This window comes from Muntiacus reevesi, chromosome 3 (genome assembly GCF_963930625.1).
Source record: "Muntiacus reevesi chromosome 3, mMunRee1.1, whole genome shotgun sequence".
Classification (NCBI taxonomy): Eukaryota; Metazoa; Chordata; class Mammalia; order Artiodactyla; family Cervidae; genus Muntiacus; species Muntiacus reevesi.
The window spans coordinates 192,759,120-192,785,867 of NC_089251.1; the positions used below are offsets into that span (position 1 = coordinate 192,759,120).

The window sequence follows — 26,748 nt, forward strand, 5'->3', positions numbered from 1 at the left end:
GCAGGAGGTGGGCGCCAGCCGGAGGCAGAAAGGGACAAACGTGGCCCCAGAGATGGCATCCCCTACCAAACTGCAAACAGGCTTCCAGTTTCTAACCAAAGACTTTCTGAGATTCTGGATGGCTGACATCGGCTGGGAGGGTCGCAGCCAGAGATCAGTTCCCCAGAAGAGACACAAGATGCACCGGACCGGTGCGCCCGGACACTGAGGGTGGGCGGGGAGGGGAGCATGCTGCACCTGAAGAGACTGCACCCGTCAAGCTCCTGGCGGCCTGAGCTGCTCGGGCGGGGAAGGCACAAAACGCAGGCCCAATCGGGGCTGCACCTTTGTGGAGTGCCCGAGAACCTGATCCTGAGCGGCTTAGGCCTGGGAAGAGCACGCAACGCAGGGGCCACTCCCTGGAGAGCAGCCTGGAGCCTGAGCAGTGTAGACGGGAAAGCACACACCGTGAGCGGGGCAAACCCAGTGTGGCCGGAACACCGCGAGTGCTCCCCACACAGGCCGGTGATATTTGTCTGCGGCGTCCCTCCCTCCCCGCAGCACAACTGAACAAGCGAAGCTAGACAAGAGACCACCTCCACCCGCGTGTGTCAGGGCGGAAATTAGACACTGAAGAGACCGGCAAACAGAAGCCAAAGAAACAAAGGGAACCGCTTCAGAAGGGACCGGTGCAACAGATTAAAATCCCTGTAGGTAACACCAACTACACTGGAAGGGGTCTGTAGATATCGAGAAGTGTAAGCTGGAACAAGGAGCTATCTGAAGCTGAGCCGAACCCACACTGCCCGCAACAGCTCCAGAGAAATTCCTAGATATATTTTTACTATTATTATTATTTTTTAATTAAAAAAAATTTTTTTTAAGTCCTCATTACTCCTCTACTACTCCTTAATTTTCATTTTTATAACTCATTATAACCTTGCAAAAAAAAAAAAGAACCCTATTTTTAAAGCAAACTTCATACATATTTCTTAAATTTTTTTTTTTTAATATTGTATTTTTAAGAACTTTTTTTAGATTTCTAGAACATATTTTTCTAGATTTTTAACCTTTGTTTTTCAGTATTTGATATCAATTTTGGACATTTAAGAATCCAATCTTCAGTACCATTTTTAAACTGTGATTACTGGTTTGATCACTCTCTCCCCCTTTTGATTCTCCTTTTTCTCCCCAAGATCACCTCTATTTCCTCCCTCCCCGTTCTCTTCTCAATCCAATTCTGTGAATCTCTGTGGGTGTTATGGGTGACGGAGAACACTTAGGGAACACAGTACTGCCTAGATCTGTCTCTCTCCTCTTGAGTCCCCCATTTTCTCCTCCTGCTCACCTCTATCTCCTTCCTCCCTCTCCTCTTCTTCATGTAACTCTGTGAACCTCTCTGGGTGTCCCTCACTGTGGAGAATCTTTTCACCATTAATCTAGAAGTTTTATTATCAGTGTTGTATGGAAGGAGAAGTTTTGAGGCCAATGGAAGAATAAGACTGAAATCCAGAGGCAGGAGACTTAAGCCCCAAACCTGAGAACACCAGAGAATTCCTGACTACAGGGAACATTAAGTAATAAGAGATCATCCAAAAGCCCCCATACCTACACTGAAACCAACAACCACCCAAGAGCCAATAAGTTCCAGAGCAAGACATACCACGCAAATTCTCCAGCAATGCAGGAATATAGCCCTGAGGGTCAACATACAGGCTGCCCAAAGTCACAGCAAACCCATAGACCCATCTCAAAACTCACTACTGGACTCACCATTGCACTCCAGAGAGAAGAAATCCATTTCCACGCACCAGAACACCGACGCAAGCTTCCCTAACCAGGAAACCTTGACAAGCCAATCGTCCAACCCCACCCACTGGGAGAAACCTCCACAATAAAAAGGAACCACAGACCACGAGAATACAGAAAGACCACCCCAAACAGCAATCTAAACAAGGTGAAAATGCAGAGAAATACCCAGCAGGTAAAGGAATATGAAAAATGCCCACAAAGCCAAACAAAAGAGGAGGAGATAGGGAATCTACCTGAAAAAGAATTTAGAATAATGATAATAATGATCCAAAATCTTGAAAACAAAATGGAGTTACAAATAAATAGCCTGGAGACAAGGATTGAGAAGATGCAAGAAATGTTTAACAAGGACTTAGAAGAAATAAAAAAGAGTCAATTAAAAATGAATAATGCAATAAATGAGATCAAAAACACTCTGGAGGGAACCAACAATAGAATAAGGGAGGCAAAGATAGGATAAGTGAGGTAGAAGATAAAATGGTGGAAATAAATGAAGGAGAGAGGAAAAAAGAAAAAAGAAAAAAAAGAAATGAGGAAAGGCCATGAGAAAATACTCGAGGAGATAATAGCTGAAAACTTCCCTAAAATGGGGAAGGAAATAGTCACACAAGTCCAAGAAACCTAGAGAGTCCCAAACAGGATAAACCCAAGGTGAAACACCCCCAAGACACATATTAATCAAATTAACAAAGATTAGACACAAAGAACAAATATTAAAAGCAGCAAGGGAGAAACAACAAATAACACACAAAGGGATTCCCATAAGGATAACAGCTGATCTTTCAATAGAAACTCTTCAGGTCAGAAGGGACTGGCAGGACATACTTAAAGTAATGAAAGAGAATAACCTACAACCCAGATTACTGTACCCAGCAAGGATCTCATTCACATATGAAGGAGATATCAAAAGCTTTACAGACAAGGAAAAGCTGAGAGAATTCAGCACCACCAAACCAGCTCTTCAACAAATGCTAAAGGATCTTCTCTAGACAGGAAACTAAGAAAGGTTGTATAAACGTGAACCCAAAACAACAAAGTAAATGGCAACGGGACCATTCTTAACAATAATTATCTTAAATGTAAATGGGTTGAATACCCCAACCAAAACACAAAGATTGGCTGAATGGATACAAAAACAAGACCCCTAAATATGCTGTCTACAAGAGACCCACCTCAAAACAAGGGACACATACAGACTGAAAGTGAAAGGCTGGAAAAAAAATATTTCACGCAAACAGAGACCAAAAGAAAGCAGGAGTCGCAATATTCATATCAGATAAAATAGACTTTAAAATAAAGGTTGTGAAAAGAGACAAAGAAGGACACTACATAATGATCAAAGGATCAATCCAAGAAGAAGATATAACAATTATAAATATATATGCACCCAACATAGGAGCACCGCAATATGTAAGGCAAATGCTAACAAGAATGAAAAGGGAAATTAACAATAACACAATAATAGTAGGAGTCTTTAATACCCCACTCACACATATGGATAGATCAATTAAACAGAAAATTAACAAGGAAACACAAACTTTAAATGACGCAATGGACCAGCTAGACCTAATTGATAGGACATTTCACCCCCAAACAATCAATTTCACCTTTTTCTCAAGTGCACACAGAACCTTCTCCAGAATAGATCACATCCTGGGCCATAAATCTAGCCTTGGCAAATTCAAAAAAACCGAAATCATTCCAGTCATCTTTTCTGACCACAATGCAGTAAGATTAGATCTCAATTACAGGAAAAAAATATTAAAAATTCAAACATATGGAGGCTAAATAATACACTTCTTAATAACCAACAAATCATAGAAGAAATCAAAAAAGAAATCAAAATATACATAGAAATGAATGATAATGAAAACACAACAACCCTAAACCTATGGGACACTGTAAAAGCAGTGCTAAGAGGAAGGTTCATAGCAGGCTTACCTCAAGAAACAAGAAAAAAGTCAAATAAATAACCTAACTCTACACCTAAAGTAACTAGAGAAGGAAGAAATGAAGAACCCCAGGGTTAGTAAAAGGAAAGAAACCTAAAAATTAGGGCAGAAATAAATGCAAAGGAAACAAAAGAGACCATAGCAAAAATCAACAAAGCTTAAAAGCTGGGTTTTTGAAAAGATAAATAAAATGGACAAACCGTTAGCCAGACTCATCAAGAAACAAAGGGAGAAAACCCAAATCAACAAAATTAGAAATGAAAATGGAGAGATCACAACAGACAACACAGAAATACAAAGGATCATAAGAGACTACTACCAGCAGCTCTATGCCAAGAAAATGGACAACTTGGAAGAAATGGACAAATTCTTAGAAAAGTATAACTTTCTGAAACTGAACCAGGAAAAAATAGAAGATCTTAACAGACCCATCACAAGCAAGGAAATCGAAACTGTAATCAGAAATCTTCCAGCAAACAAAAGCCCAGGACAAGATGGCTTCACAGCTGAATTCTACCAAAAATTTAGAGAAGAGCTAACACCTATCTTCCTCAAACTCTTCCAGAAAATTTCAGAAGAAGGTAAACTTCCAAACTCATTCTATGAAACCACCATCACCCTAATACCAAAGCCAGACAAAGATGCCACAAAAAAAGACAACTACAGGCCAATATCACTGATGAACATAGATGCAAAAATCCTTAACAAAATTCTAGCAAACAGAATCCAACAACATATTAAAAAGATCATACATCATGACCAAGTGGGCTTTATCCCAAGAATGCAAGGATTCTTTAATATCCACAAATCAATCAATGTAATACATCACATTAACAAATTGAAAGAAAAAAACCATGATTACCTCAATAGATGCAGAAAAAGCCTTTGACAAAATTCAACATCCATTTATGATAAAAACTCTCCAGAAAGCAGGAAAAGAAGGAACATACCTCAACATAATAAAAGCTATATATGACAAACCCACAGCAAACATTATCTTCAATGGAGAAAAATTGAAAGCATGTCCCCTAAAGTCAGGAACGAGACAAGGGTGCCCACTCTCACACTACTATTCAACGTAGTTTTGGAAGTTTTGGCCACAGCAATCAGAGCAGAAAGGGAAATAAAAGGAATCCAGATAGGAAAAGAAGTAAAACTCTGTTTGCAGATGACATGATCCTCTACATAGAAAACCCTAAAGACTCTACCAGAAAATTACTAGAGCCAATCAATCAATATAGTAAAGTTGCAGGATATAAAATTAACACACAGAAATCCCTTGCATTCCTATACACTAACAATGAGAAAACAGAAAGAGAAATTAAGGAAACAATACCATTCACCATTGCACCAAAAAAGATAAAATACTTAGGAGTATATCTACCTAAAGAAACAAAATACCTACATATAGAAAACTATAAAACACTGACGAAAGAAATCAAAGAGGACACAAGTAGATGGAGAAACATACCTTGTTCATGGATTGGAAGAATCAATATTGTCAAAATGGCTATACCACCCAAAGCAATCTATAGATTCAATGCAATCCCTATCAAGCTACCAATGGTATTCTTCACAGAACTAGAACAAATAATTTCACAATTTGTATGGAAATATAAAAAACCTCGAATAGCCAAAGCAATCTTGAGAAAGAAAATTGGAACTGGAGGAATCAACCTGCCTGACTTCAGACTCTACTACAAAGCCACAGTCATCAAGACAGTATGGTAGTGGCACAAAGACAGAAATATAGATCAATGGAACAGAATAGAAAGCCCAGAGATAAATCCACGAACCTATGGACACCTTATCTTTGACAAAGGAGGCAAGAATATACAATGGAAAAAAGACAACCTCTTTAGCAAGTGGTGCTGGGAAAACTGGTCAACCACTTGTAAAAGAATGAAACTAGAACACTTTCTAACACCATACACAGAAATAAACTCAAAATAGATTAAAGATCTAAATATAAGACCAGAAAATGTAAAACTCCTAGAGGAGAACATAGGCAAAACAATCTCTGACATAAATCACAGCAGGATCCTCTATGACCCACCTCCCAGAATATTGGAAATAAAAGCAAAAATAAACAAATGGGACCTTATTAAACATAAAAGCTTTTGCACAACAAAGGAAACTATAAGTAAGGTGAAAAGACAGCCTTCAGAATGGGAGAAAATAATAGCAAACCAAGCAACAGACAAAGGAGAATCTCAAAAATATACAAGCAACTCCTGAAGCTCAATTCCAGAAAAATAAATGACCCAATCAAAAAATGGGCCAAAGGACTAAACAGACATTTCTCCAAAGAAGACATACAGATGGCTAACAAACACATGAAAAGATGCTCAACATCACTCATTATCAGAGAAATGCAAATCAAAACCACAATGAGGTACCATTACACACCAGTCAGAATGGCTGCTATCCAAAAGTCTACAAGCAATAAATGCTGGAGAGGGTGTGGAGAAAAGGGAACCCTCTTACACTGTTGGTGGGAATGCAAACTAGTACAGCCACTATGGAGAACAGTGTGAAGATTCTTAAAAAACTGGAAAGAGAACTGCAATATGACCCAGAAATCCCACTTCTGGGCATACACACTGAGGAAACCAGATCTGAAAGAGACATGTGCACCCCAATGTTCATCACAGCACTGTTTATAATAGCGAGGACATGGAAGCAACCTAGATGCCCATCAGCAGACGAATGGATAAGAAAGCTATGGTACACATACACAATGGAATATTACTCAGTCATTAAAAAGAATACATTTGAATCAGTTCTAATGAGATGGATGAAACTGGAGCCCATTATACAGAGTGAAGTAAGCCAGAAAGATAAAGACCAATACAGTATACTAATGCATATATATGGAATTTAGAAAGATGGTAACGATAACCCTATATGCAAGAAAGAAAAAGAGACACAGACATTTAGAATAGACTTTTGGACTCTATGGGAGAAGGCGAAGGTGGGATGATCTGAGAGAATAGCATTGAAACATGTATATTATCAAGTGTGAAACAGATCGCAAGTCCAGGTTGGATGCATGAGACAAGTGCTCGGGGCTGGTGTACTGGGATGACCCAGAGGGAAGGGATGGGGAGGGAGGTGGGAGGGGGGATCAGGATGGGGAACACATGTAAATCCATGGCTGATTCATGTCAATGTATGGCAAAAACCACTACAATATTGTAAGGTAATTAGCCTCCAACTAATAAAAAATAAAGAAAAAAAAAAGGGAAGAAAACATTAAAAAAAACCAAGCAGTCAAAAAACAGAATTCACCATTTTTGATATCATACACAGTGTGCTTTCAGTCGAGGTCATGGTGTAGTAAGAGTCAGCAACACATTTCTTAAACAAGCAGAGAAACCAGTCAATATATGACACAACTATTTTCAAGCACTGGTTAATAGCACTGCAGGACTATACTTCACGAGAGAAGGGAAACAAACAAGATGAGCTCTATGGCGACCTAGTGTGTTGGCTGAAAGCAATTTTGGAGTCACTAGAAACAGTAATCTGACTAATTCCTGGAGCTGATACAGGCTAGGAACGGTTCATATTCCCACTGGCCTGAGATGAAATAGTTCATAACACACACACCATCAGAGAGGACCTTTAAAGGGTTATCAGTGGTGGGAATAAATAAGCCCTGTTAAAACAGCTATTGTAAGGACAGTCCATATCAAAAGGCAGATTGTCATTAGCTTTATTCAAGAAATGAAGTGATTTCCTCAGTCTTCTAGTCACACAGGCTTGGGAACCATGTGTTACAGCTTTTCTATTTTCAAAATATTGAGCTATTCCCAAACTAAGACCACAGTACCTTGACCAGAATTGATCTTCACTCGGCAAAACACGAACATGTATTTCTTTTCACTGTTTTCCTAAAAATTTTACTTCAGGTCTGTGAGGTTCTGTAAGTTTATTACTTATACAACAAAGTTTATGTATATTTTTGACAGTGAAAAGTATGCACAGTGTTCAACTACGGTCCTTCAGCTCCAAGAACAAGATGTTTAAGTGGATAGTTGTGTGACCGTGGAGTATTTTACATTAATCTTTCCATGATGCAATTTAGTTGTATGTTTCACTTTTATTATGTGATTTAATAAGCCCTTGAATAATAAAAAAAATGATGTATAAGCTTCAAAGAATAGAATGAACAGTTTATTTGATTTTTCACACTTTTTAGAATCAAAAGGATCTCAGAGTAAACAAAATGGTGAACTTCCAGAAAGATCTATTTCCTGTAATGGTATTGTTCCTGATGATCCAGCAATACTGTCATAATAATTTACTTATCTTTTTCTTTCTTTTTTTTTAATTTATTTTTATTTTTATTTTATTTTATTTTATTTTTTCAGTGGGTTTTGTCATACATTGATATGAATCAGCCATAGAGTTACACGTATTCCCCATCTCAGTCCCCCATCCCACCTCCCTCTCCACCCGATTCCTCTGGGTCTTCCCAGCCCACCAGGCCCAAGCACTTGACTCATGCATCCCACATGGGCTGGTGGTCTGTTTCACCACAGATAATATACATGCTGTTCTTTTGAAACATCCCACCCTCACCTTCTCCCACAGAGTTCAAAAGTCTGTTCTGTACTTCTGTGTCTCTTTTTCTGTGTTGCATATAGGGTTATCGTTACCATCTTTCTAAATTCCATATATATGTGTTAGTATACTGTAATGTTCTTTATCTTTCTGGCTTACTTCACTCTGTATAATGGGCTCCAGTTTCATCCATCTCATTAGAACTGATTCAAATGAATTCTTTTTAACGGCTGAGTAATATTCCATTGTGTATATGTACCACAGCTTCCTTATCCATTCGTCTGCTGATGGGCATCTAGGTTGCTTCCATGTCCTGGCTATTATAAACAGTGCTGCGATGAACATTGGGGTGCACGTGTCTCTTTCAGATCTGGATTCCTCAGTGTGTATGCCCAGGAGTGGGATTGCTGGGTCATATGGCAGTTCTATTTCCAGTTTTTTAAGAAATCTCCACACTGTTTTCCATAGTGGCTGTACTAGTTTGCATTCCCACCAACAGTGTAAGAGGGTTCCCTTTTCTCCACACCCTCTCCAGCATTTATTGCTTGTAGACTTTTGGATAGCAGCCATCCTCACTGACATGTAATGGTACCTCATTGTGGTTTTGATTTGCATTTCTCTGATAATGAGTGATTTTGAGCATCTTTTCATGTGTTTGTTAGCCATCTGTATGTCTTCTTTGGAGAAATGTCTGTTTAGTCCTTTGGCCCATTTTTTGATTGGGTCATTTATTTTTCTGGAATTGAGCTGCAGGAGTTGCTTGTATATTTTTGAGATTAATCCTTTGTCTGTTTCCTCATTTGCTATTATTTTCTCCCAATCTGAGGGCTGTCTTTTCACCTTACTTATAGTTTCCTTTGTTGTGCAAAAGCTTTTAAGTTTCATTAGGTCCCATTTGTTTATTTTTGCTTTTATTTCCAATATTCTGGGAGGTGTGTCATAGAAGATCTTGCTGTGAATTATGTCGAAGAGTGTTTTGCCTATGTTCTCCTCTAGGAGTTTTACATTTTCTGGTCTTACATTTAGATCTTTAATCCATTTTGAGTTTATTTTTGTGTATGGTGTTAGAAAGTGTTCGAGTTTCATTCTTTTCCAAGTGGTTGACCAGTTTTCCCAGCACCACTTGTTAAAGAGATTGTCTTTTTTCCATTGTATATTCTTGCCTCCTTTGTCAAAGATAAGGTGTCCATAAGTTCGTGGATTTATCTCTGGGCTTTCTATTCTGTTCCATTGATCTATATTTCTGTCTTTGTGCCAGTACCATACTGTCTTGATGACTGTGGCTTTGTAGTAGAGTCTGAAGTCAGGCAGGTTGATTCCCCCAGTTCAATTCTTCTTTCTCAAGATTACTTTGGCTATTCGAGGTTTTTTGTATTTCCATACAAATTGTGAAACTATTTGTTCTAGTTCTGTGAAAAATACCGTTGGTAGCTTGATAGGGATTGCACTGAATCTATAGATTGCTTTGGGTAACTTACCTTTTTCTTAACTATATAATCTTACTACTTATTGCAGAAATGGACTTAATTATACAATTTTACCTCCTAAAAAATCAAAACAACCAAACCAAACCTGCCCCATTTCCCCACTCCCCAGAAAATCTTAACAAATACAAACATAAATAATTTAATTGCTATTTGAGCTTCATCTGGGGAAACAGTAATATTTTCTTGACATGATAGTCATTTCTGAGTTACCTCCATTTGTACACTTAAATTAAAAAATTATGTGGGACTATATGACTGAAATGGCTAAGAAGCCCACGTCAGCCCAATATTCTGGTTATCTCTTACCTCTTTCTGTAGGATTTCCTCTCGAACTCGAGAAACGACAAGAGACTCTTGTTCACTCTGCAGCTCGTTGACTTGGTTTTGAAAATGTTTTATAAGTACCTAGGGAATTATGTTAGCAGTGCTGAGTTAGTCAAGTTTTTCCATGAACATTTGAAAAATAGAGGAAAGTGAACTAATGACCTTTGTATATATTAAAAAAATTAAAAGGATCCTATTTTAAAATTGCCTGAATCTAACAATAGTGTTTTTACATATAAGAAAATTTATAATAATTTCATATCTCATATCTTGTCCATGTTCAAACTTCCACAACTGATGGATTTCTTTTTAATTAACATGTTGTTAAATTATTATGGGTGGGAGAGGTGGTCATGAGAGAATTATTTCTTGAAGTTCCCCCCTCTACCCAGTTTGGTTTTTAAAATTAAAACCTACAAAAAAGATGAAGAGCACATGGAACAGTCATGTATTCTTCAACTTGAATTACTCATTGCTAATGTTTTGCCATATTTGCTTTCTTTTCTTTTTTCTTAGATACGTCATTTGAGAGTAAGTTGAAAGTTCTTTTTTAATGATTTTTTTTCAAGTTGCAAAAGCCACAGAAGACAGGCCACATAGTTGACACTGGTAAATGTCACAAGCTGACATATATGCTATCCAAGAAGGATGACACATTTGAGGAAATGCAGATGAGCTGCCAACACGCCCCGCCATGATTCTCAGACGACTATGCTTCGTATTGACTAGAAGTGCGTACATGTCTCTGTTCACTACTTTATCCCCCGTGACTGAATGGCTAGGAAACATTATTTAGTGAAAAACAGGAAAGAAGAGTGACTTGTCAGTTTGGACTTGGGGTGAAGGGAGATGGTTCAACACAGGTTCAAGTGCTGAGGTCCTAATCATATTCAATTTATCCCTGAACCACCTATTACAACCTACTTTGGAGAAGGACTATTTGAGAAATATAGGGACAAAATTGCAAAAACACTTAAGATGTATAACAGTAAAGCTGAATAGTTAAACACATGTATGGTAAGGGTGTCAACTCCTATTTAAAAAAAAAAGCAACAATAATTTCTCATTTCTATCACCAACCTTAAGCAGTGAAGTTAAGTACTTCCAGATACTTTGGCAACGATCTTGGGGGGAAAAAATCACATTACAGTCAAAGTTTATTAAAGTCACCTACCTCCTGAGTTGCTATTTTACGATTTAGTGCAGCTACTTTGGAAGAAGAATTTTCAACTGCATTTTGGCAAAGGAGTTTCTCTACTTCCCTCTGATGAGATGCTTTGAGAGATGTGATGTGTGCTATAGTTTCTTCCTTGAACCTTTAGAGCAAATTAAAGAAAACCACACATAAAAGTGGTTCTTCAACCTGTAATTCAGTTAGCTTATAAACAGTATAAGAAGCCAGGAGATTTAAGCAGCAGACGGAGAGAAGGCACCAGTATCTACTGCACTATGCTCGGTGCTTTAGACGTTACTGCCCAGGAATTCTTACAGCCACTCCATGAGCTCGCTCTATTTACTCAATTTTATAAAGGCAAACGAGTGTAGGAAAGAGTGATATATCTGGGGTCCTAGGTCAGTAAATTGTAGAGCTGGGGTTTGAGCCCAGCAGAGCTAGACACCACCAGCATCCTGGGGCACTTTGAGAGAAACAAAGGCTGTAAATGTTGTCTGGATTTAAGGTAAAGAGCTTGTTATTTTAAACCTTTTAAGATAAACTCATATTTCTTGCCCCAATTCTTTAGATCCTCAAATGCTTTATCTCTAGGCAACACTCACCAGTTTTTGGCCCATGCATAACTTCAGGGCTAGGTTCAGGTTGTGAGAACAAAATGATCTTTATGGTAATTCTCAGGACGTAAGGTAGTCTGAACCTAATTGGACCACTAAATGTGAGGGACTGCTCATTTGTCTCTGTGACAAAATTTATGCATTCAGCAGCAGTTCAGTAAATGGTAAAGTTATGACTAAAAAGCGGGACATTTCTTACAGGTAAATATTTCCTCTTATTGGAAAAATTATTTAAAAATGACACAATTTTATTGAAAGCAGATATTTAGCAATCACTGTTGATGATATGGCAATTCCCAAACTATAAACAAACATATCAGTTGCTTATTTGATTATATGAATACTTCTTCACTGAAACAGTGTTATTAGGGTCCTAGGACAAGCATAAAAGTCTAAAGTACCCATGATATAACTGAACTATAGTAAAAAACAGCCAAAAGAAGAAAGGTTAGTTTTCACATCTCCAGTTCAGAGCTGTCTCAGAAACAGACTAAGAACACTAAAAAATTGTGTCTAGGAAAATTTACAGGAAAATCTAAATTTTAAATTATTTTTGGAGACATCACTTTGCTGACAAAGGTCCAGATAGTCAAAGCTATGGTTTTTCCAGCAGTACTGTACAGATGTGAGAGCTGGACCATAAAGACTGAGCGCCAAAGAACTGATGCTTTCAAACCGTGGTGCTGGAGAAGACTCTTCAGTCTCTTGGACAGCAAGGAAATCAAACCAGTCAATCCTAAAAGAAATCAACCCTGAATATTCATTGGAAGGGCTGATGCTGAAGCTCCAATACTCTGGCCACCTGATGCGAAGAGCTGTCTCATTAGAAAAGACCCTGATACTGGGAAAGATGGAGGGCAGGAGGACCTGAAGGGGATGACAGAGGATGTGATGGTTGGATGGCATCACCGACTCAATGGACATGAATCTGAGCAAACTCCAGGAGATAGTGAAGGACAGGGAAGCCTGGTGTGCTGCAGTCCATGGGGTCACGAAGAGTCAGACGTGACTGAATGACTAAACAACACGATTCTTTTCAACTGGCTTCATTACTACTATCATATTCAGGACAAAGAATCAAGGTTTCAATTTGAAAGTGATATAACTGCCGTGATGGCTCAATCAGACATGACTGCCTATCAATCAATAAGCATTTGTTAGGTGCTGCTTTTACTTCTCCCTGCACTCTGCCCGGTCCTATCTCTTCCTTCATTCAGGCACTCACTACTCATTCTGATGCTTCCAACTCTGGGTTCCTTAATTTAGTCAAGTGTGTGTGTGTGTTCATTCGTGTCCAACTCTTTGCAACCCCATGGATTACAGCCGGCCAGGCTCCTCTGTCCGTTGGATTTCCCAGGCAAGAACATTGCAATCAGTTGCCGTTCCCTTCTCCAGGGCATATCCCAACCCAGGGATCGAACCTGTGTCTCCTGGAGTGGCAGGGGAATTCTTTACTATTGAGCCATCTGGGAAGCCCTAGTCAAGTGTACTGAAATACTAATCTCTGAAGGTCATAGTATTATATATTCTCAATATGTTATATAACTTCATAATTAACATGTTGCTTCACAAACATTAAATTACACGTTTTATACACTCTAAACCTTATGTTGAACTTCAGACCCATTATTGCCTACAGTTGCAGAAGTATAATCTGACATCAGTTCTCAAGAAGCTGTGAGGTGGTGTATGACAGTACTCTCTTGGCACATAAGTTATACAGGAGCTGGAGGTGGGAGCAGGAAATTTCTAAGAAGCTCTGGGTAATATTTGTCCTAGAAAATGAAACATGAATGAGCAAAAGGCAGGGAAGAAGCTTGGCAAGTAACACGACTCTGATAGAGCAGGATTAGAATAGTGATGGGACTTGAGATGCTAGGGACAGAAATTTAGTCCTGATGCTTGAGGAAAGTTGGGAGTCACTGGAGGACAGTGACTCAGACATAGGAATACTAAAGAATATTAATGATTTTTAAGCAAGATGATCAGGGGAGAAAGAAATGAAATCAGGGAGATCAGGGTGGGCCAACTGCCTAGCAAACCAAGCGGGCCTCACTAATAAATGGAGGAAGAAAGCAAAATAAGTACTTATAAGGAAGCACCCCACAGACTGTCAATCCAAGGAATAAAGGTGGTAAAGCTGGGCCTGGAAATTGAAAAGTATGGTCACAGACAGAGACAGGGATGCTGGAAGGGGGGATTACTTTACATGTTAAAAAGAGGAAAAAAAATGGAAATACTACTGATTCCAAGAGGAACAATCCAACAAATTTTCAGATTTAACATCTGAACTCAGGGAACAAAACAAGACTTGAAAAGTAAAATCTAGAAGTCAGGTTCATAGAAGCCATAAAGAATGGATGAGTTTAGCAAAGAAGGATCAGAGAATAGACAGTCAAAAGCCAAAAACTTTGTAACAAAGTCAGATTTTTGAGGCAGTAGAATGAACAGGAATCAGGAGTCACTTAAAAGCAGTTGAGAAGCTTTAGTGAGAGCTGGCATGTCATGGAGATGAAGGGAGGAAAGCCTTTCAGGAAAGGCCGTGCAGGCGACACTGTCTCCACAGTGTCCACGCAGAAAACTCCAATGACAGGACCGTCCTTCTCCAGAGACCAGGGCCAGCAGTGTGGGCATGGACCATGCCGAGAGGAAGTCGGGGAAACGCAAGGAGAGGCAGCCGGTGGGAAACCTGGTCCGAAAGGCAGAAAGAGGACCAGAGCTTGGTTTGATTGGGTGAAAAAGATGTATGCCTGCGAGAAGGCTCAGAGGAGGTCTTGGGAGAGTCTGAGAAAAGATACAGAAGTTCTTCAAGGCATGGACAGATGTGATCACAAGATTAATTTGAAGAGTTATTTTGGAAAAGAGCACTGTTTCCTGTTAGGATATCAACTGGTTTTAACAAGAGCTGTTTTCTGACAGCCATCTGCCTACCACAACCATAAATCTGTAGAGATGGGTCAGCTTACTAACACCACTTGGGTATCTGCAGAGAAACAAGACCGGGCAGGAAGGTCGGGGTTCACACGAAGATCCCAGTTCACCAGATTCTCAGCTTGCAACAGGTAGGAGATCCAACCCTCAAACAGATCTACACTTAGCCATGTTATACAGATTTTTTTTTTTTTTTTTTTTATATACAGGTTCTTAAAATCTGGTTTGTGTACTTGGTTCAGGGGGCTTCTCTCGTGGCTCAGATGGTAAAGAATCTGCCTGCAATGCGGGAGAGCCAGGTTTGATCCATGGGGTTGGGGAAGATCTCCTGGAGAAGGAAATGCCATGTTATACAGGTTCTTAAATTTTGGTTTGTGAATTTAGTTCAGGGTCAAACTAATTACCCAGGGGAAATACATCTTAAGATTTTTTAATTTTCTATGTCTCTCAAACTGACAAATTCACTTATTTTACCTTTTCATGGTGTTTTCAAATTGATTCACTGTAGCTTCAGATTTCATCTTCAGCTCATTCCCCTCCACGGTTAATCTTGCCACTTCATTTTTCAATCTGCAGTTTTCTTGTAAAACCTCTGAAACGTGGGAATCAGTAAAAGTATGTGGTTGGTAACGCTTGCCCTCCAGAGTTCCGGAGGAGTCCGCATTTCCTTTGCCAGGGTGCAGACCATCTTTCTTCACCCTTTTGGCTGTCATCTCCTCTCGAGCCCTAGGGTGCTGGTTAGAGAGCATCTTTCTCCTCTCCTTCTGAAGCCGCTCCACAGTTTTGGAAAGGTCCTGTATCTCTCTCCCCTTTGCAGCCAGCTCCTCATTCAGCCTGACCAGTTTAGCTTTAGAGTGAGCCTGTTCCACCTGGAACTCTATGGACTGGAAATCTTTATCATCCTTCTCAGTCTTCTTGAGTTCCAATTCAGCATTCTGATGTTTAAGGACATCTATTTCAGCTTCAAGGTTTCTTACGATGATTTGATGGGCTTCCTTAACATCATCCAGTTCCTTCTCCAGGGCTTTAGCCCTTGAGGAGTTGTCCTGTTGGTTCTGGGCTGCCTCCTTCAATTTGCAAGCAAGTAACTGCTCCTGTTCCTCCAGTCTCTGCTCATACTGAATCTGCAGAAAAGAATCCATGCAACAACAGACCACTGCTAAATGCTTCATTAGTTACCAAAGCCCCGAACTCTCCCAGGCCCTGCCTTTTCCTTCATTCAGGGGCCCACCATATATTCTGATGCCTCCAAGGCCATGCTCCATGAGTCAGTATTGAAGTCCTAATCTTTGATGGGCATTCCATTACATATTCTCAATATATGTTATGTAATTTCATAATGCTGTATGTTGTTTCATAACATTAAATTACACGTTTTTGTATACTAAAACTTATTTTAAGCCTCACCATTACTGTGTACCCTTCTCTATGCAAACTGACAAACTATTCTCCCTGAGGATAAATAGGGAAAGCAGTTGGGGACACCGACGTCTATAAGAAATAGCAGATTTCAACAGCTTAACATCAATTTAGAAATTTCACTGAAGTCAGACTAGAATTTGCACACTGCAGCTAAATTAACAAACATAACCTAACAGTCCAGGCCAAGGAGGGAGGAGGGTTTCGCTCATTCATTCAATGAGCATTTATTGAGCTACGACTGCCGGCACTGCATCAGACCCTACAGATAAATCCAGTTCCTGCGTTCCAACAGTTCATAGCCTGGTGAGGAGAGTGACATGGCAAGTTTCAGTGTCCTGCGGTAACGGTGGTAACGGGCCTATGGACACACGGCAGAGGGGATGAGGCACCCAAGTGTGTCTGGAGGCCTTGAGGGAAGGGGAGAAGACGGCGGCGAGAGGGCACATTCAATCAGCCTTGAGGGGTGTGTGTAAATTGGGGATAAGTGGAAACAGGGCTATTTCAGAAGAAGAGCATAGGCAAAGGCAAATGAACACTTGATGAGCACTGGGAATCAGAAATGAAGAACTGGCCAAAAAATGAGCGGGGGCAAAAGTGGGATGAGATAGGGCCTAGAAAAAGGAAAAAGTCGGGAAAATTTAGACAGATCAAAACAGAGGGCTTGGAATTCATTCTTCTATTTGGTCTCTGCACCGCTCCCCACTGCCCCATCCCAAGACATACTCTTCTGTCTCATTCTAAGAAGCTCTCAGCTCCCATGGCACACCTCAGAGCCCCACCTCCATGGCTAACCTGGCACTTACCTTCATTTTCTGAAACTGCTGCTCCATGGTACGAAGGCTTTTCTTTGCTTCTTCATCTCTGCCCTCCAGATCAGCTTCTAGTTTTTTTATCCTTTTTTCCATAAACTCCACTGTATTTCTATCTGCTATATCACCAGCTGCTGATGCAGCCAGTATTAAAGCTGGCAAAGAATTGGGGTATCGTCTCTTTACAATTCCTTCCATTTCCTTAACCTAGTGAAATATTGTAGTAGGCATTTAAAGTCACAGATATATTAAAATTAAGCAGTTTAATGTACACATTTAGATTATATTAGCCATGTTTAGATTTCAAAGAGATGTTTATATCACATCTTAAGACTAAATCAAATGTACAGTAGCACAAATTTCAAATTTTCTAGTCTATATTATCTGATTAAAAAACACTAGAGTATAACATCTAATTTAACTGATTAGCTTACAGAAACCCTCTTATATTTATTTGAAATAGATCTTGTGACTTCCTATTACACTCATCTAAATCTCTGCCTCACTGGTAAAACAGGAAGAAAACAATACTGATTTCATGGTGTTCATGCAATTAAGTGAGGATAAGATGACATTTATCTCAGTGAAGTGATTAGCAGAGTGGCCAGCATGTGATGAGGTCCTGATGATGGTTTTATCATGATCTGGTCTCAAAAACCACCTTTCCTAAGGCAAAAATGGATTGCTCAAAATCCTGTTTCTAGACTACTAGTCCTAGTAGGTACTTAAAGGTGACACCATTTGCAAAGTTAACAGCAAATATTTCCATTCCTGAAGACTGCTTCCACATTCATAAATGTACACAGATATGTACATCGATATGGACATAAATGTATACAGATATCAAGTGGAATATATCCAGATACAAATATTGGTAATTTCATCTGCAAAATTTTCAGTTTTGCTTCCTCTGGTATTAAAAATCTAGATCAGATATAAGCATATAAAGGTATATATATATACATACACACATACATTCCATGTATATTAAAAAGAGACCATATTTGGCAGAAAATAACAACATTCTATAAAGCAATTATCCTTCAACTAAAAATAAATTAAAAAGGAAACTAGTTTTTAAAAATGGATTTAACATGTCTATAATTAATATATTCATTTAAATTTTACTACACTTGATCTTAGCCAAAAGGCCGAGAAGTGATTTTTCATTTAAATTTTAAGTAGTATTTTCAATCTGATTTTGATATTTTAAAATGTATACTACATTTTTGGTGGAAAACTAATTTTTATCTTCTCTAATCTGGCTTTTTAATATTTTTCTTTGGTCACTGCTATCAGTGTGGCTCTATCATACAATTTTTTTTTAAAATCTCACTGGAAATTAAACTACTAAATATATCATTAAATAAGAGCATGAATGAATGAACATAACCTGAAATTTTCACTATTAACATGCATACAATTAGCCCCACTTTCCTTATGTACTATTTAGAAAAATGGATGTTTTATTCTATAATTTCAGAATATAGTTCAAAATGATTTTGAATATATTGATATACCTTGATTATAAAATATATATTAAGACTTACAATCACTAGGATAGAAACGTCTGCTCACAAAAAGAGAATAGGATTTGAAATGCACATGTAGCAAACTATACAAAGTATTAATGAATAATATTTTAGAAAGCTCTAATCCAATAAACCAATAAATTTTTAATGAAAGTGCTAGTAAAAGAGGGAGGTTACTTTTATAATGTATTTCTGGTCAATATGGGTCACCATTTCAAACCTTAATTTTGTTTTTAAGCATGTTTTATTTTTTTACTCTTATACATTTGGTTCCACAGTATTCTCTTAAAATTAAGTCATCTAGTGCTGAAGTGGTTCGTTTGGTTTTTTGTTGCAATTCTGGATGGCTTCTTCTACATGGGCTAATCTAAGTCTTAAGCACTGGGGGGAAAAAAAAGTCAAACAATCCTGGACTATAGTTATTTCAGAATATTTCTAGCTCTTCAAACCACCTCTTTCCTCTTCCTTCTGTGGCCACTGAACCAAACTACCAAATCATACCTTTTAATCTAACAGGTCCTGTAAAACTAACGAAGTTAATTTTTTGCCCAGTTTTCCTTCTTCTTCTAAAATGGGGATAATATTCTGCCCAGTGATGACCTCACAGTTTCAGGTCTGTGATGGAATAATAGCTGTACATCTAAGTGTCACAACTATAGAATCATGTGCCCTTATGAACAGGGCTGGAAATTCTAATTTTGTTTTAATATTTAGTTATGAATACAAACACTACATTACAGAAGGTTTTAAAAACATAAGGAAAGAGTTTAGTAGTATTCCTGCTTACAAAATAACTACTTCAATGAAAAAGAAAAAACTTTATCCTAATAAGCGTCACTATACAGTTTTTGAAAAAAGTCTCCCAGCCACACTGACCATGACATGAGTATTTCTAAGTCTAAACAGTGGCAGAGGAGCCTGGCGGGCTACAGTCCACAGGTTGCAAAGAGTTGGACACAACCGAGTGTGCACACACACAAATAGTGTAAGCAAGAGCTCAAAACTGTGGCCAGCTCTCTGGGAGGTTGGATGTTCGGTTTCCAGAGCGTCCCACAAGACTTCCCAAGTGCTACTAACACACTCCCAGAGGGTCTCCTACCCTGCCTCCTCTCACACCTATCCTTCTTCTCGAGAAAAGATCCTACACCCAGAGTGTCAAAGTTCTGTTTCTTTCTTCCTGGATGTCAAATAGAGTTGGGATGCAAACAACCTTCCATCAGCAAGTCTACCACCTAATGAGACACGTGACTCTCAAAATTTCTTTATTCACAGAATCACAGATTATATAAAATGATTTTGTTTCCTGCTTTTATTGTTACTTTGAATACTGTATTCAAAGTTGGAAGCAGAGGCAGTTCTATATTAAAATGAATGAATAACACCAAAAGCTTGCCAGTTGACTACATCGTATAGGAACTTCTAAAACAAAAAACAAAAATGCACTGTATATAAAACATCTTAATGAAAATGTACCCTAAACACATACCTGTCGCTCTAGATCCTGAATTTTTTTGGTATCAGCTGCTTTTTCTTTTAAACGTATCTTCTGCTGGATGGATGGATTTCCAGATTCAGCTTTCAGCTTCTCAACCTACCAATAAGGAAAGATGATGTTAAGAAACATACACTTGAAACACAGCAGACCTCAAGAGGGAAGCATGATGGGAGTACATTTTAGGGCGCTGTGCTGGAGACACAGAGAGCAAATAAGACAAGCCAGACCCCTGCTTTCATGGGGCTCATGTCCTAATGGAAGGAGGGCTCTGATGAGCTGATGAAGTAAATAAGTAACTTCTGAGCATGACAAGTACTACAAAGAAAATAAAGTGAAAGAATGAGAAAGAAACAGTCAGAGGGCAGCAGGACTGGTAGCTACATTAGATAAAGAGGTCAGGAAGATCTTTCTGGGGAAGAGAAATCAGAGCTGAAACAAACGAAGAGACATGGGAAGGACACAGGCCAGGCCGCTTCAGGCCAAAGTGACCAGCGGCCTGGGCTCAGCATGCTCAGGAACCAGAGGGAGGTCTGCTGTGCTTGGAGGAGTGTGACTGGGGAAGGGCCTTACAGACGGGGCTGGAGAGGCAGGCGCATTCAGACCACGTGGGAACCTCACAGGCTGTGGTAAGGAGCTTGGATTTATAACCATGCCTTGGTAATGGGAGGGGGTGGGCCGGGCACTGGTTCCCAATCTCCACAGATACTAACATCCAAGGATGCTCAAGCCCCTTGTATAAAATGGTGTAGAATTTGCATGTAACTCCTGTATACTTTAAATCATCTCTACACTGGGCTTCCCTGGTGGCTCAGATAGTAAAGAATCCGCCCACAATGCAGGAGACTCGGGTTCGATCCTTGGGTTGGGAAGGTCCCTTGGAGAAGGAAATGCCAAACTCCAGTATTTTTGCCTGGAGAATTCCATGGACAGAGGAGTCTGGCGGGCCACATACAGTCCATGGGGTCACAAAGAGTCAGACATGACTGAGCAACTTTCACTTTTTTCCTATATACTTTAAATCATCTCTAGATTATTTATAATACTTAAAACAACATAAATGCTATGAAAATAGCTGCCATTGCATAGCAAACTCTGCTTTCTGACATTCTGTTTTTTCTGATTATTTTTAATCCATCGTTGGTTTAATCTGCTGGATAGGGAACTTGTGGATACAGAGAGCTGCCTGTATTCTCAGTTTAATCTAAAATAGACTATACAAATAAACACAAACCAAAGTCAACTCGACCACTGTAATTAACAGAATTTCAAGTATACTGACTCAATGACACAGGCCTATGAAGGAGTGTTGAGGATAACAGGGTTCATCTATAGAAACACATTCTGAACTGATCTGTTACCTCAAGTTTCAGCTTCTCGATTTCTTCATTTGCTTCTTTAAGCCGAACTGCATCTTTATCTAGAAGTTCCTGATTTTCGGCATACCACTGTAATCTTTTTTGTAGACGACTGATTTCTTGTTTATGGGTTTCTTGTATAATTTTTATTTCATATAATTTTTCACCTATAAGACCAAGTAATTCAATAACTCGATAATAATTTTTCAAAATGTGGAAATAAACTAAATTAAAACATTCTGAATGAAAACCAATGCCTCTCTAATGAAAGTGCTATTAAGAGGCAAAAAACTTGGTTTTTTGTAAGGTTGTGTCCACTTTAGTGTATTAGTGAAGCAGGATAAAGACTGTGCTCATAGTCCACATCATCAAACTTGCAGCAAAGCTGGCATCTAGAAATTCTTGATTAATAGTTTTTCCAATGACTTTCATTATAAAAGTAAAGTCATTTCTATGAAAATAAATGTCAGATTCTGGGCCTCTCCGTTTCTTTACCTATGAATCTCTCTGTCAGGACCCAGCTCAAATGCCACTCTTCTCTAAAATCCTCATTAGCATCCTCATGTTTATTTCTAATTTTTTAAATATTAAAATTTTCTGCTTTCTTATTTTACTCTCGTTTTCCCTGGTGAGGTATGCCATATCCATCTTTGTGTTTTCTACAACATAGTACAGTGCTATTTGTTCATTTGGCAAATACTTGTCAGACTGCAAGGAGATCCAACCAGTCCATCCTGAAGGAGATCAGTCCTGGGTGTTCACTGGAAGGACTGATGCTGAAGCTGAAACTCCAATACTTTGGCCACCTCATGCGAAGAGCTGACTCATTGGAAAAGACCCTGATGCTGGGAGGGATTGGGGGCAGGAGGAGAAGGGGACGACAGAGGATGAGATGGCTGGATGGCATCACTGACTCGATGGGCATGAGTTTGAGTAAACTCTGGGAGTTGGTGATGGACAGGGAGGCCTGGCGTGCTGTGATTCATGGGGTCACAAAGAGTCGGACATGACTGCGCGACTGAACTAACTGAGAGCGTATGTTTCAGACTCAGAGATAAAAAGAGGGACTATGCCCTGAAAAGTCACAGTCTACCTGAGATGACTATAAACAACTAAGTATGTGATGCCACAAATTCAAAATAATCCATGATTTTCTTTGATCTTGTAATCAGTGATGTGTTTGCACATACCTATTAATAGCTAATATTTTAAAAGCCTCTAAAATTATAATACACTTCAAGGAATAGCATTTTGATTATACTATCCAACTGCTATTACTTAACTCAAGATGAGAACAGTTAGGAGTATAAAGGTAAACCATTTCACCTCAGACTTTTACCTGTAGCATAAGCAATCTGGTCTTTGGCTTGGTCTCTCTCTTTCTTCACTTTTTCCAAGTCTACTTCAAGAGCTTGTTTGTCCTGCTTCAGTCTTTTGATGTCTTCCAACAAACTGTTCTTTTCTTTCTTGATATTCATAAAAATACAAAAGCAAATTATTTCCAACCACAATCAATTGTAGAATAATGTCTCTTTCACCCAATTCATCAGTTCAGTTCAGTTGCTCAGTCGTGTTCGACTCTTTGTGACCCCATGAATCGCAGCATGCCAGGCCTCCCTGTCCATCACCAACTCCCAGAATCCACTCAAACTCATGTCGGTGATGCCATCCAGCCATCTCATCCTCTGTCGTCCCCTTCTCCTTCTGTCCCCAATTCATCATAAAGACTGCTAATTCTTTTTCTTAAATTTCAGCTTGATTTTATCACCATTCTCCTTCCAGTGATACAAGCTCCTCAGAGCCTCCGAGAATCAGCTCTCATCACTTAATACAGCTTCCAGGCCCCTTCCAATCTCTTTTCTTACTGCTCCTGGGTTTCTGCACCCTCCTAACCAGGCTGCCTCTTCCACCCTCAGCACCTACAATCTGTTCTCCCAGGAGCCAGAGGAACTGTCTTCAGGAGTCAGTTGATATCATTCCTTGGTCTGAAACTCTCTGTGGTTCCCACCTCTTTGAGGGGAAACCTACAGCTCTTACCCTGACCTTCAGTGTCACAGAACCCAGCCTTGCCCACTCCTCGGATGCGTGGCCTGCAAATCCCCCCTCCCACTGTACGCCCACAGAGACCTCCCAGCTTTCTCTGAACCCACCCGGCATTCCTGCCTCAAGGTATTGGCACTTATTGCTCCCTCTGCCCCCAGATAGCCAAGTGGCTTGTCCTTCACTTTATTGGGATTTCTGCTCGAATGAGGCCCCAGGAAGGCCTTGTCTGGTCACTCTAAACTAGCAACCCCCACCCTGGCCCCGGGGTGTACAGCTGTACTTTCCTCTCACATACTCATCACCCTGACATATTATATATTTACTTGAAAGCAGAACTGTATATTTCTCTTCCTTGTATCACAAAGGCAAAAACTATGCTTGACACAACAAGTTAAATTCTCAATGTGCTGTACGTGCCATACGCAACAGCCCTTGCTCCTAGCCTTGACAGTCATATTCACCTTTCAACAAGTTAAATTCTCAATGTGCTGTACGTGCCATACGCAACAGCCCTTGCTCCTAGCCTTGACAGTCATATTCACCTTTCAAAGTGTAGTTCAAATGCGGCTCTTCCTGGTAGACCCCAACCCTGCACTCCCACAAACCTCCAGTGTACCTGGAAGCACAGCATCTATTACTGTTCCATGTGACACTCATCTGTATCACCTGCCTTTTCTCTTCATTAGGCCGAGAGCTCTCTGGGGACATCAAGGCTGCTTTTACTGCTCGTTTACGTTTGGCAGTAAGCACACGGCAGGCACTCAGTAAGTGCACACTCAGCTGACAGCTGCTGGAGAAACTCCCGTGCTCAAGGCGGTACACTTCCTAGTTCAGTGTCGAGAGGAAAATCCTTAGAAACTCTGTATCACGCTACCTTACAATTTAACATCCAGTCTCATGAAGAAAATAAATCCACCCATAAGGCCTTGTATGAATATAACCGTGGTTTTAGCGGCATCATTTCAACGTTTAACCTTTTGTGGGATCTTCTGTGGATGTCTTTTCAGGAGAGCGCTGAGTTTCTTCAAGAATGTACTGTGGGACGCTCGGAGGCCTCCGTCTGTCTCTCGGACCCTCTTTCCCATCACCTTGTCCTCACTCACCCAGCCGTTCCTCAGAGGCCTCCGAGGCGCCGTGTCCCGCCGTCTGGAAGGCTCGGTCTTTGCACAGTGAGTGGCCGCTGCTCCTCAGCTCCTGACGCAGACACTACTTTCTCAGGAGCGCCTCCTCGCCTGCTGACCCGCACGGCTGAGGGCTGCCTCACCCCTGCACTGCCTACCACTAGTTTCTGTTCTTGTTTTTCTCAAAGAACTGAACCTCCATGAGCACCGACTTCTTATTCACTTACTACCTGTCTTCCCTGGTTGAATACCTGCTTCTAGTGAGCCAAGGTACAGCCCTGTCTTCTTTACCTGCCATTTTTCCACAGCCAAGAAGAGTTCCTAAGTGACAGCTGAGCTGCAGTCAGCCTCCTCCTCCTCCTCCTGGGAAACTAGAAGCAAAGGGCTCAAGATCTTTGTTTTCATTATGTGCCCATTCATAGGTTACAAAGAACCGGCTCATGCTTTACAACTACACTAATGGGAACTAATTTTTAAGTAGGTTTGAGATGAACATTATACTACAGATTTATCCCAGTATGAATTTTTGCTCTAAAACTATTTAAACTCAGAAAACCAGAGTGAATGAAAATAAACACATAATGGTAATTCCATCTTTTGGTATTTGCACAACTAACTACATCCCCAAATAAATTTTATCTTCAACTAACACCTTTCCTTTAAGGTGTTCCTGCCTGTGATACTTTCGCCATGATGGGCTTAGATGTAGATTTTTACTTATGTATCCTGAGCAGGACTCACTATATTTCCTGAATTTGAGAATTCATCTTTCATAATTTCTAGAAAATTCTTTGCCATTACTTTATAAAAATATTTAATTACATACTAGAGCATCTCCTATTTCTGTTATTTTCTATTTCTCTATTTTGAGTGTTTCACTCTAAGTTTTCTTAGATCTATCTTCCAGTTGACTAATTTCTTCTTAGTTACATCTGATCATCTATTTAACTTTTCTACTTATTCTCTTTTTCTCTGAATTTCCCTGGTCTGTTTTGTTCCTTCCTCACATTGAATTTCTCCCTTATTCTATATATTTAATCATTTTAAATCTATTTAATTTATAGTCTACTCAATAATTCTACTGGGTTTTAACCCTGTTTATTAAGTCACCCCATGCTTACTCATGGTGGGCTATTTCCCTGGATTTTGTAATTCTGCATTGCAAGTGTACTGTCAACATGATTTAATTTGAAGGAATACTGTGTGAACTGAGTTAAGAGAAGACACCCTTAAAAGTGTTTTGCACGTGTTTCTTCAGACACACTTAAGATGACCACTGACTGAAGATCACATTTTACGTGGTTTTTTTTTCCCAGATTGAGCATGACCCACCCTTGAAAGTGAAAGTCCCCTAGTCATGTCCTACTCTTTGCAACCCTATGGACTGTGTAGTCCATGGAATTCTCTAGGCCACAATACTAGAGTGGGTAGCCTTTCCCTTCTCCAGGCGATATTTCCAACCCAGGGATTGAACCCAGGTCTCCTGCACTGCAGGGAGATTCTTTACCAGCTAAGCCACAAGGGAAGCCCAAGAATACTGGAGTGGGAAGCCTATCCCTTCTCCAGCAGATCTTCCTGACCCAGGCATCGAACTGGGATCTCTGCACTGCAGGTGGATTCTTTACCAACTGAGCTATGAGGGAAGCCCCACTATCCTTGAAGGTGGTGTCAATTCAAATACTAAAACACAAATGAAAGGAGAAGGGATGACATCTATACTGAATAATCAATAAAGCACTGAGAAGACGAGATCTTTTCCCCCTCTCTTTCTATAAATACCAAGTTAACAAGAAGAAGCTTTCTTGACATTTCAGTCCCTTCTGAAAGTGGGTACATTTTTTTTCCCTAAAACACTGTTTTACTGAAGGATGTGGCCCTGTGAAGTCCTGAGGTCCTATCTCTACTTTGTTGTTCAAGCTCAAGGCTCGTGGTTACTGGGCTGACAGCCTAGGAGCAATGCTTACTGCTAGCTCTGTATCCCTGTTCTATTCTGACCCCAGAAGTTCACTTTACTTTCTTGAGAATAGGGTTATGTAATTTACAAGATGTTAATTATATTTTAGCCAGCATGTTCTGGTGATTTCAGTGGCACTTTTGGTTTACCACTTGTTTGAAAATGTGTCCAAAAC

At 39.7% G+C, this 26,748-nt stretch overlaps 1 protein-coding gene and 1 pseudogene across 5 annotated transcripts in view; both read right to left on the reverse strand.

Annotated features, from left to right (window-relative positions):
• CEP162 (centrosomal protein 162) overlaps positions 1–26,748 on the reverse strand; it is a 99,079-nt gene that overhangs the window by 16,252 nt on the left and 56,079 nt on the right. For 4 of the 5 annotated variants that reach the window (XM_065931354.1, XM_065931352.1, XM_065931353.1 and 1 more), the window contains 7 exons: positions 22,795–22,921; positions 21,459–21,622; positions 20,092–20,196; positions 17,068–17,280; positions 15,317–15,966; positions 11,298–11,439; positions 10,106–10,204 (listed from right to left, as the gene is read on the reverse strand). In XM_065931354.1, the coding sequence (XP_065787426.1) occupies positions 10,106–10,204; positions 11,298–11,439; positions 15,317–15,966; positions 17,068–17,280; positions 20,092–20,196; positions 21,459–21,622; positions 22,795–22,921 (1,500 nt within the window). The remainder of the gene's footprint in view (positions 1–10,105; positions 10,205–11,297; positions 11,440–15,316; positions 15,967–17,067; positions 17,281–20,091; positions 20,197–21,458; positions 21,623–22,794; positions 22,922–26,748) is intronic. The other variant, XR_010662477.1, reaches the window with a different exon arrangement.
• LOC136165546 (U2 spliceosomal RNA) lies at positions 18,139–18,236 on the reverse strand (annotated as a pseudogene).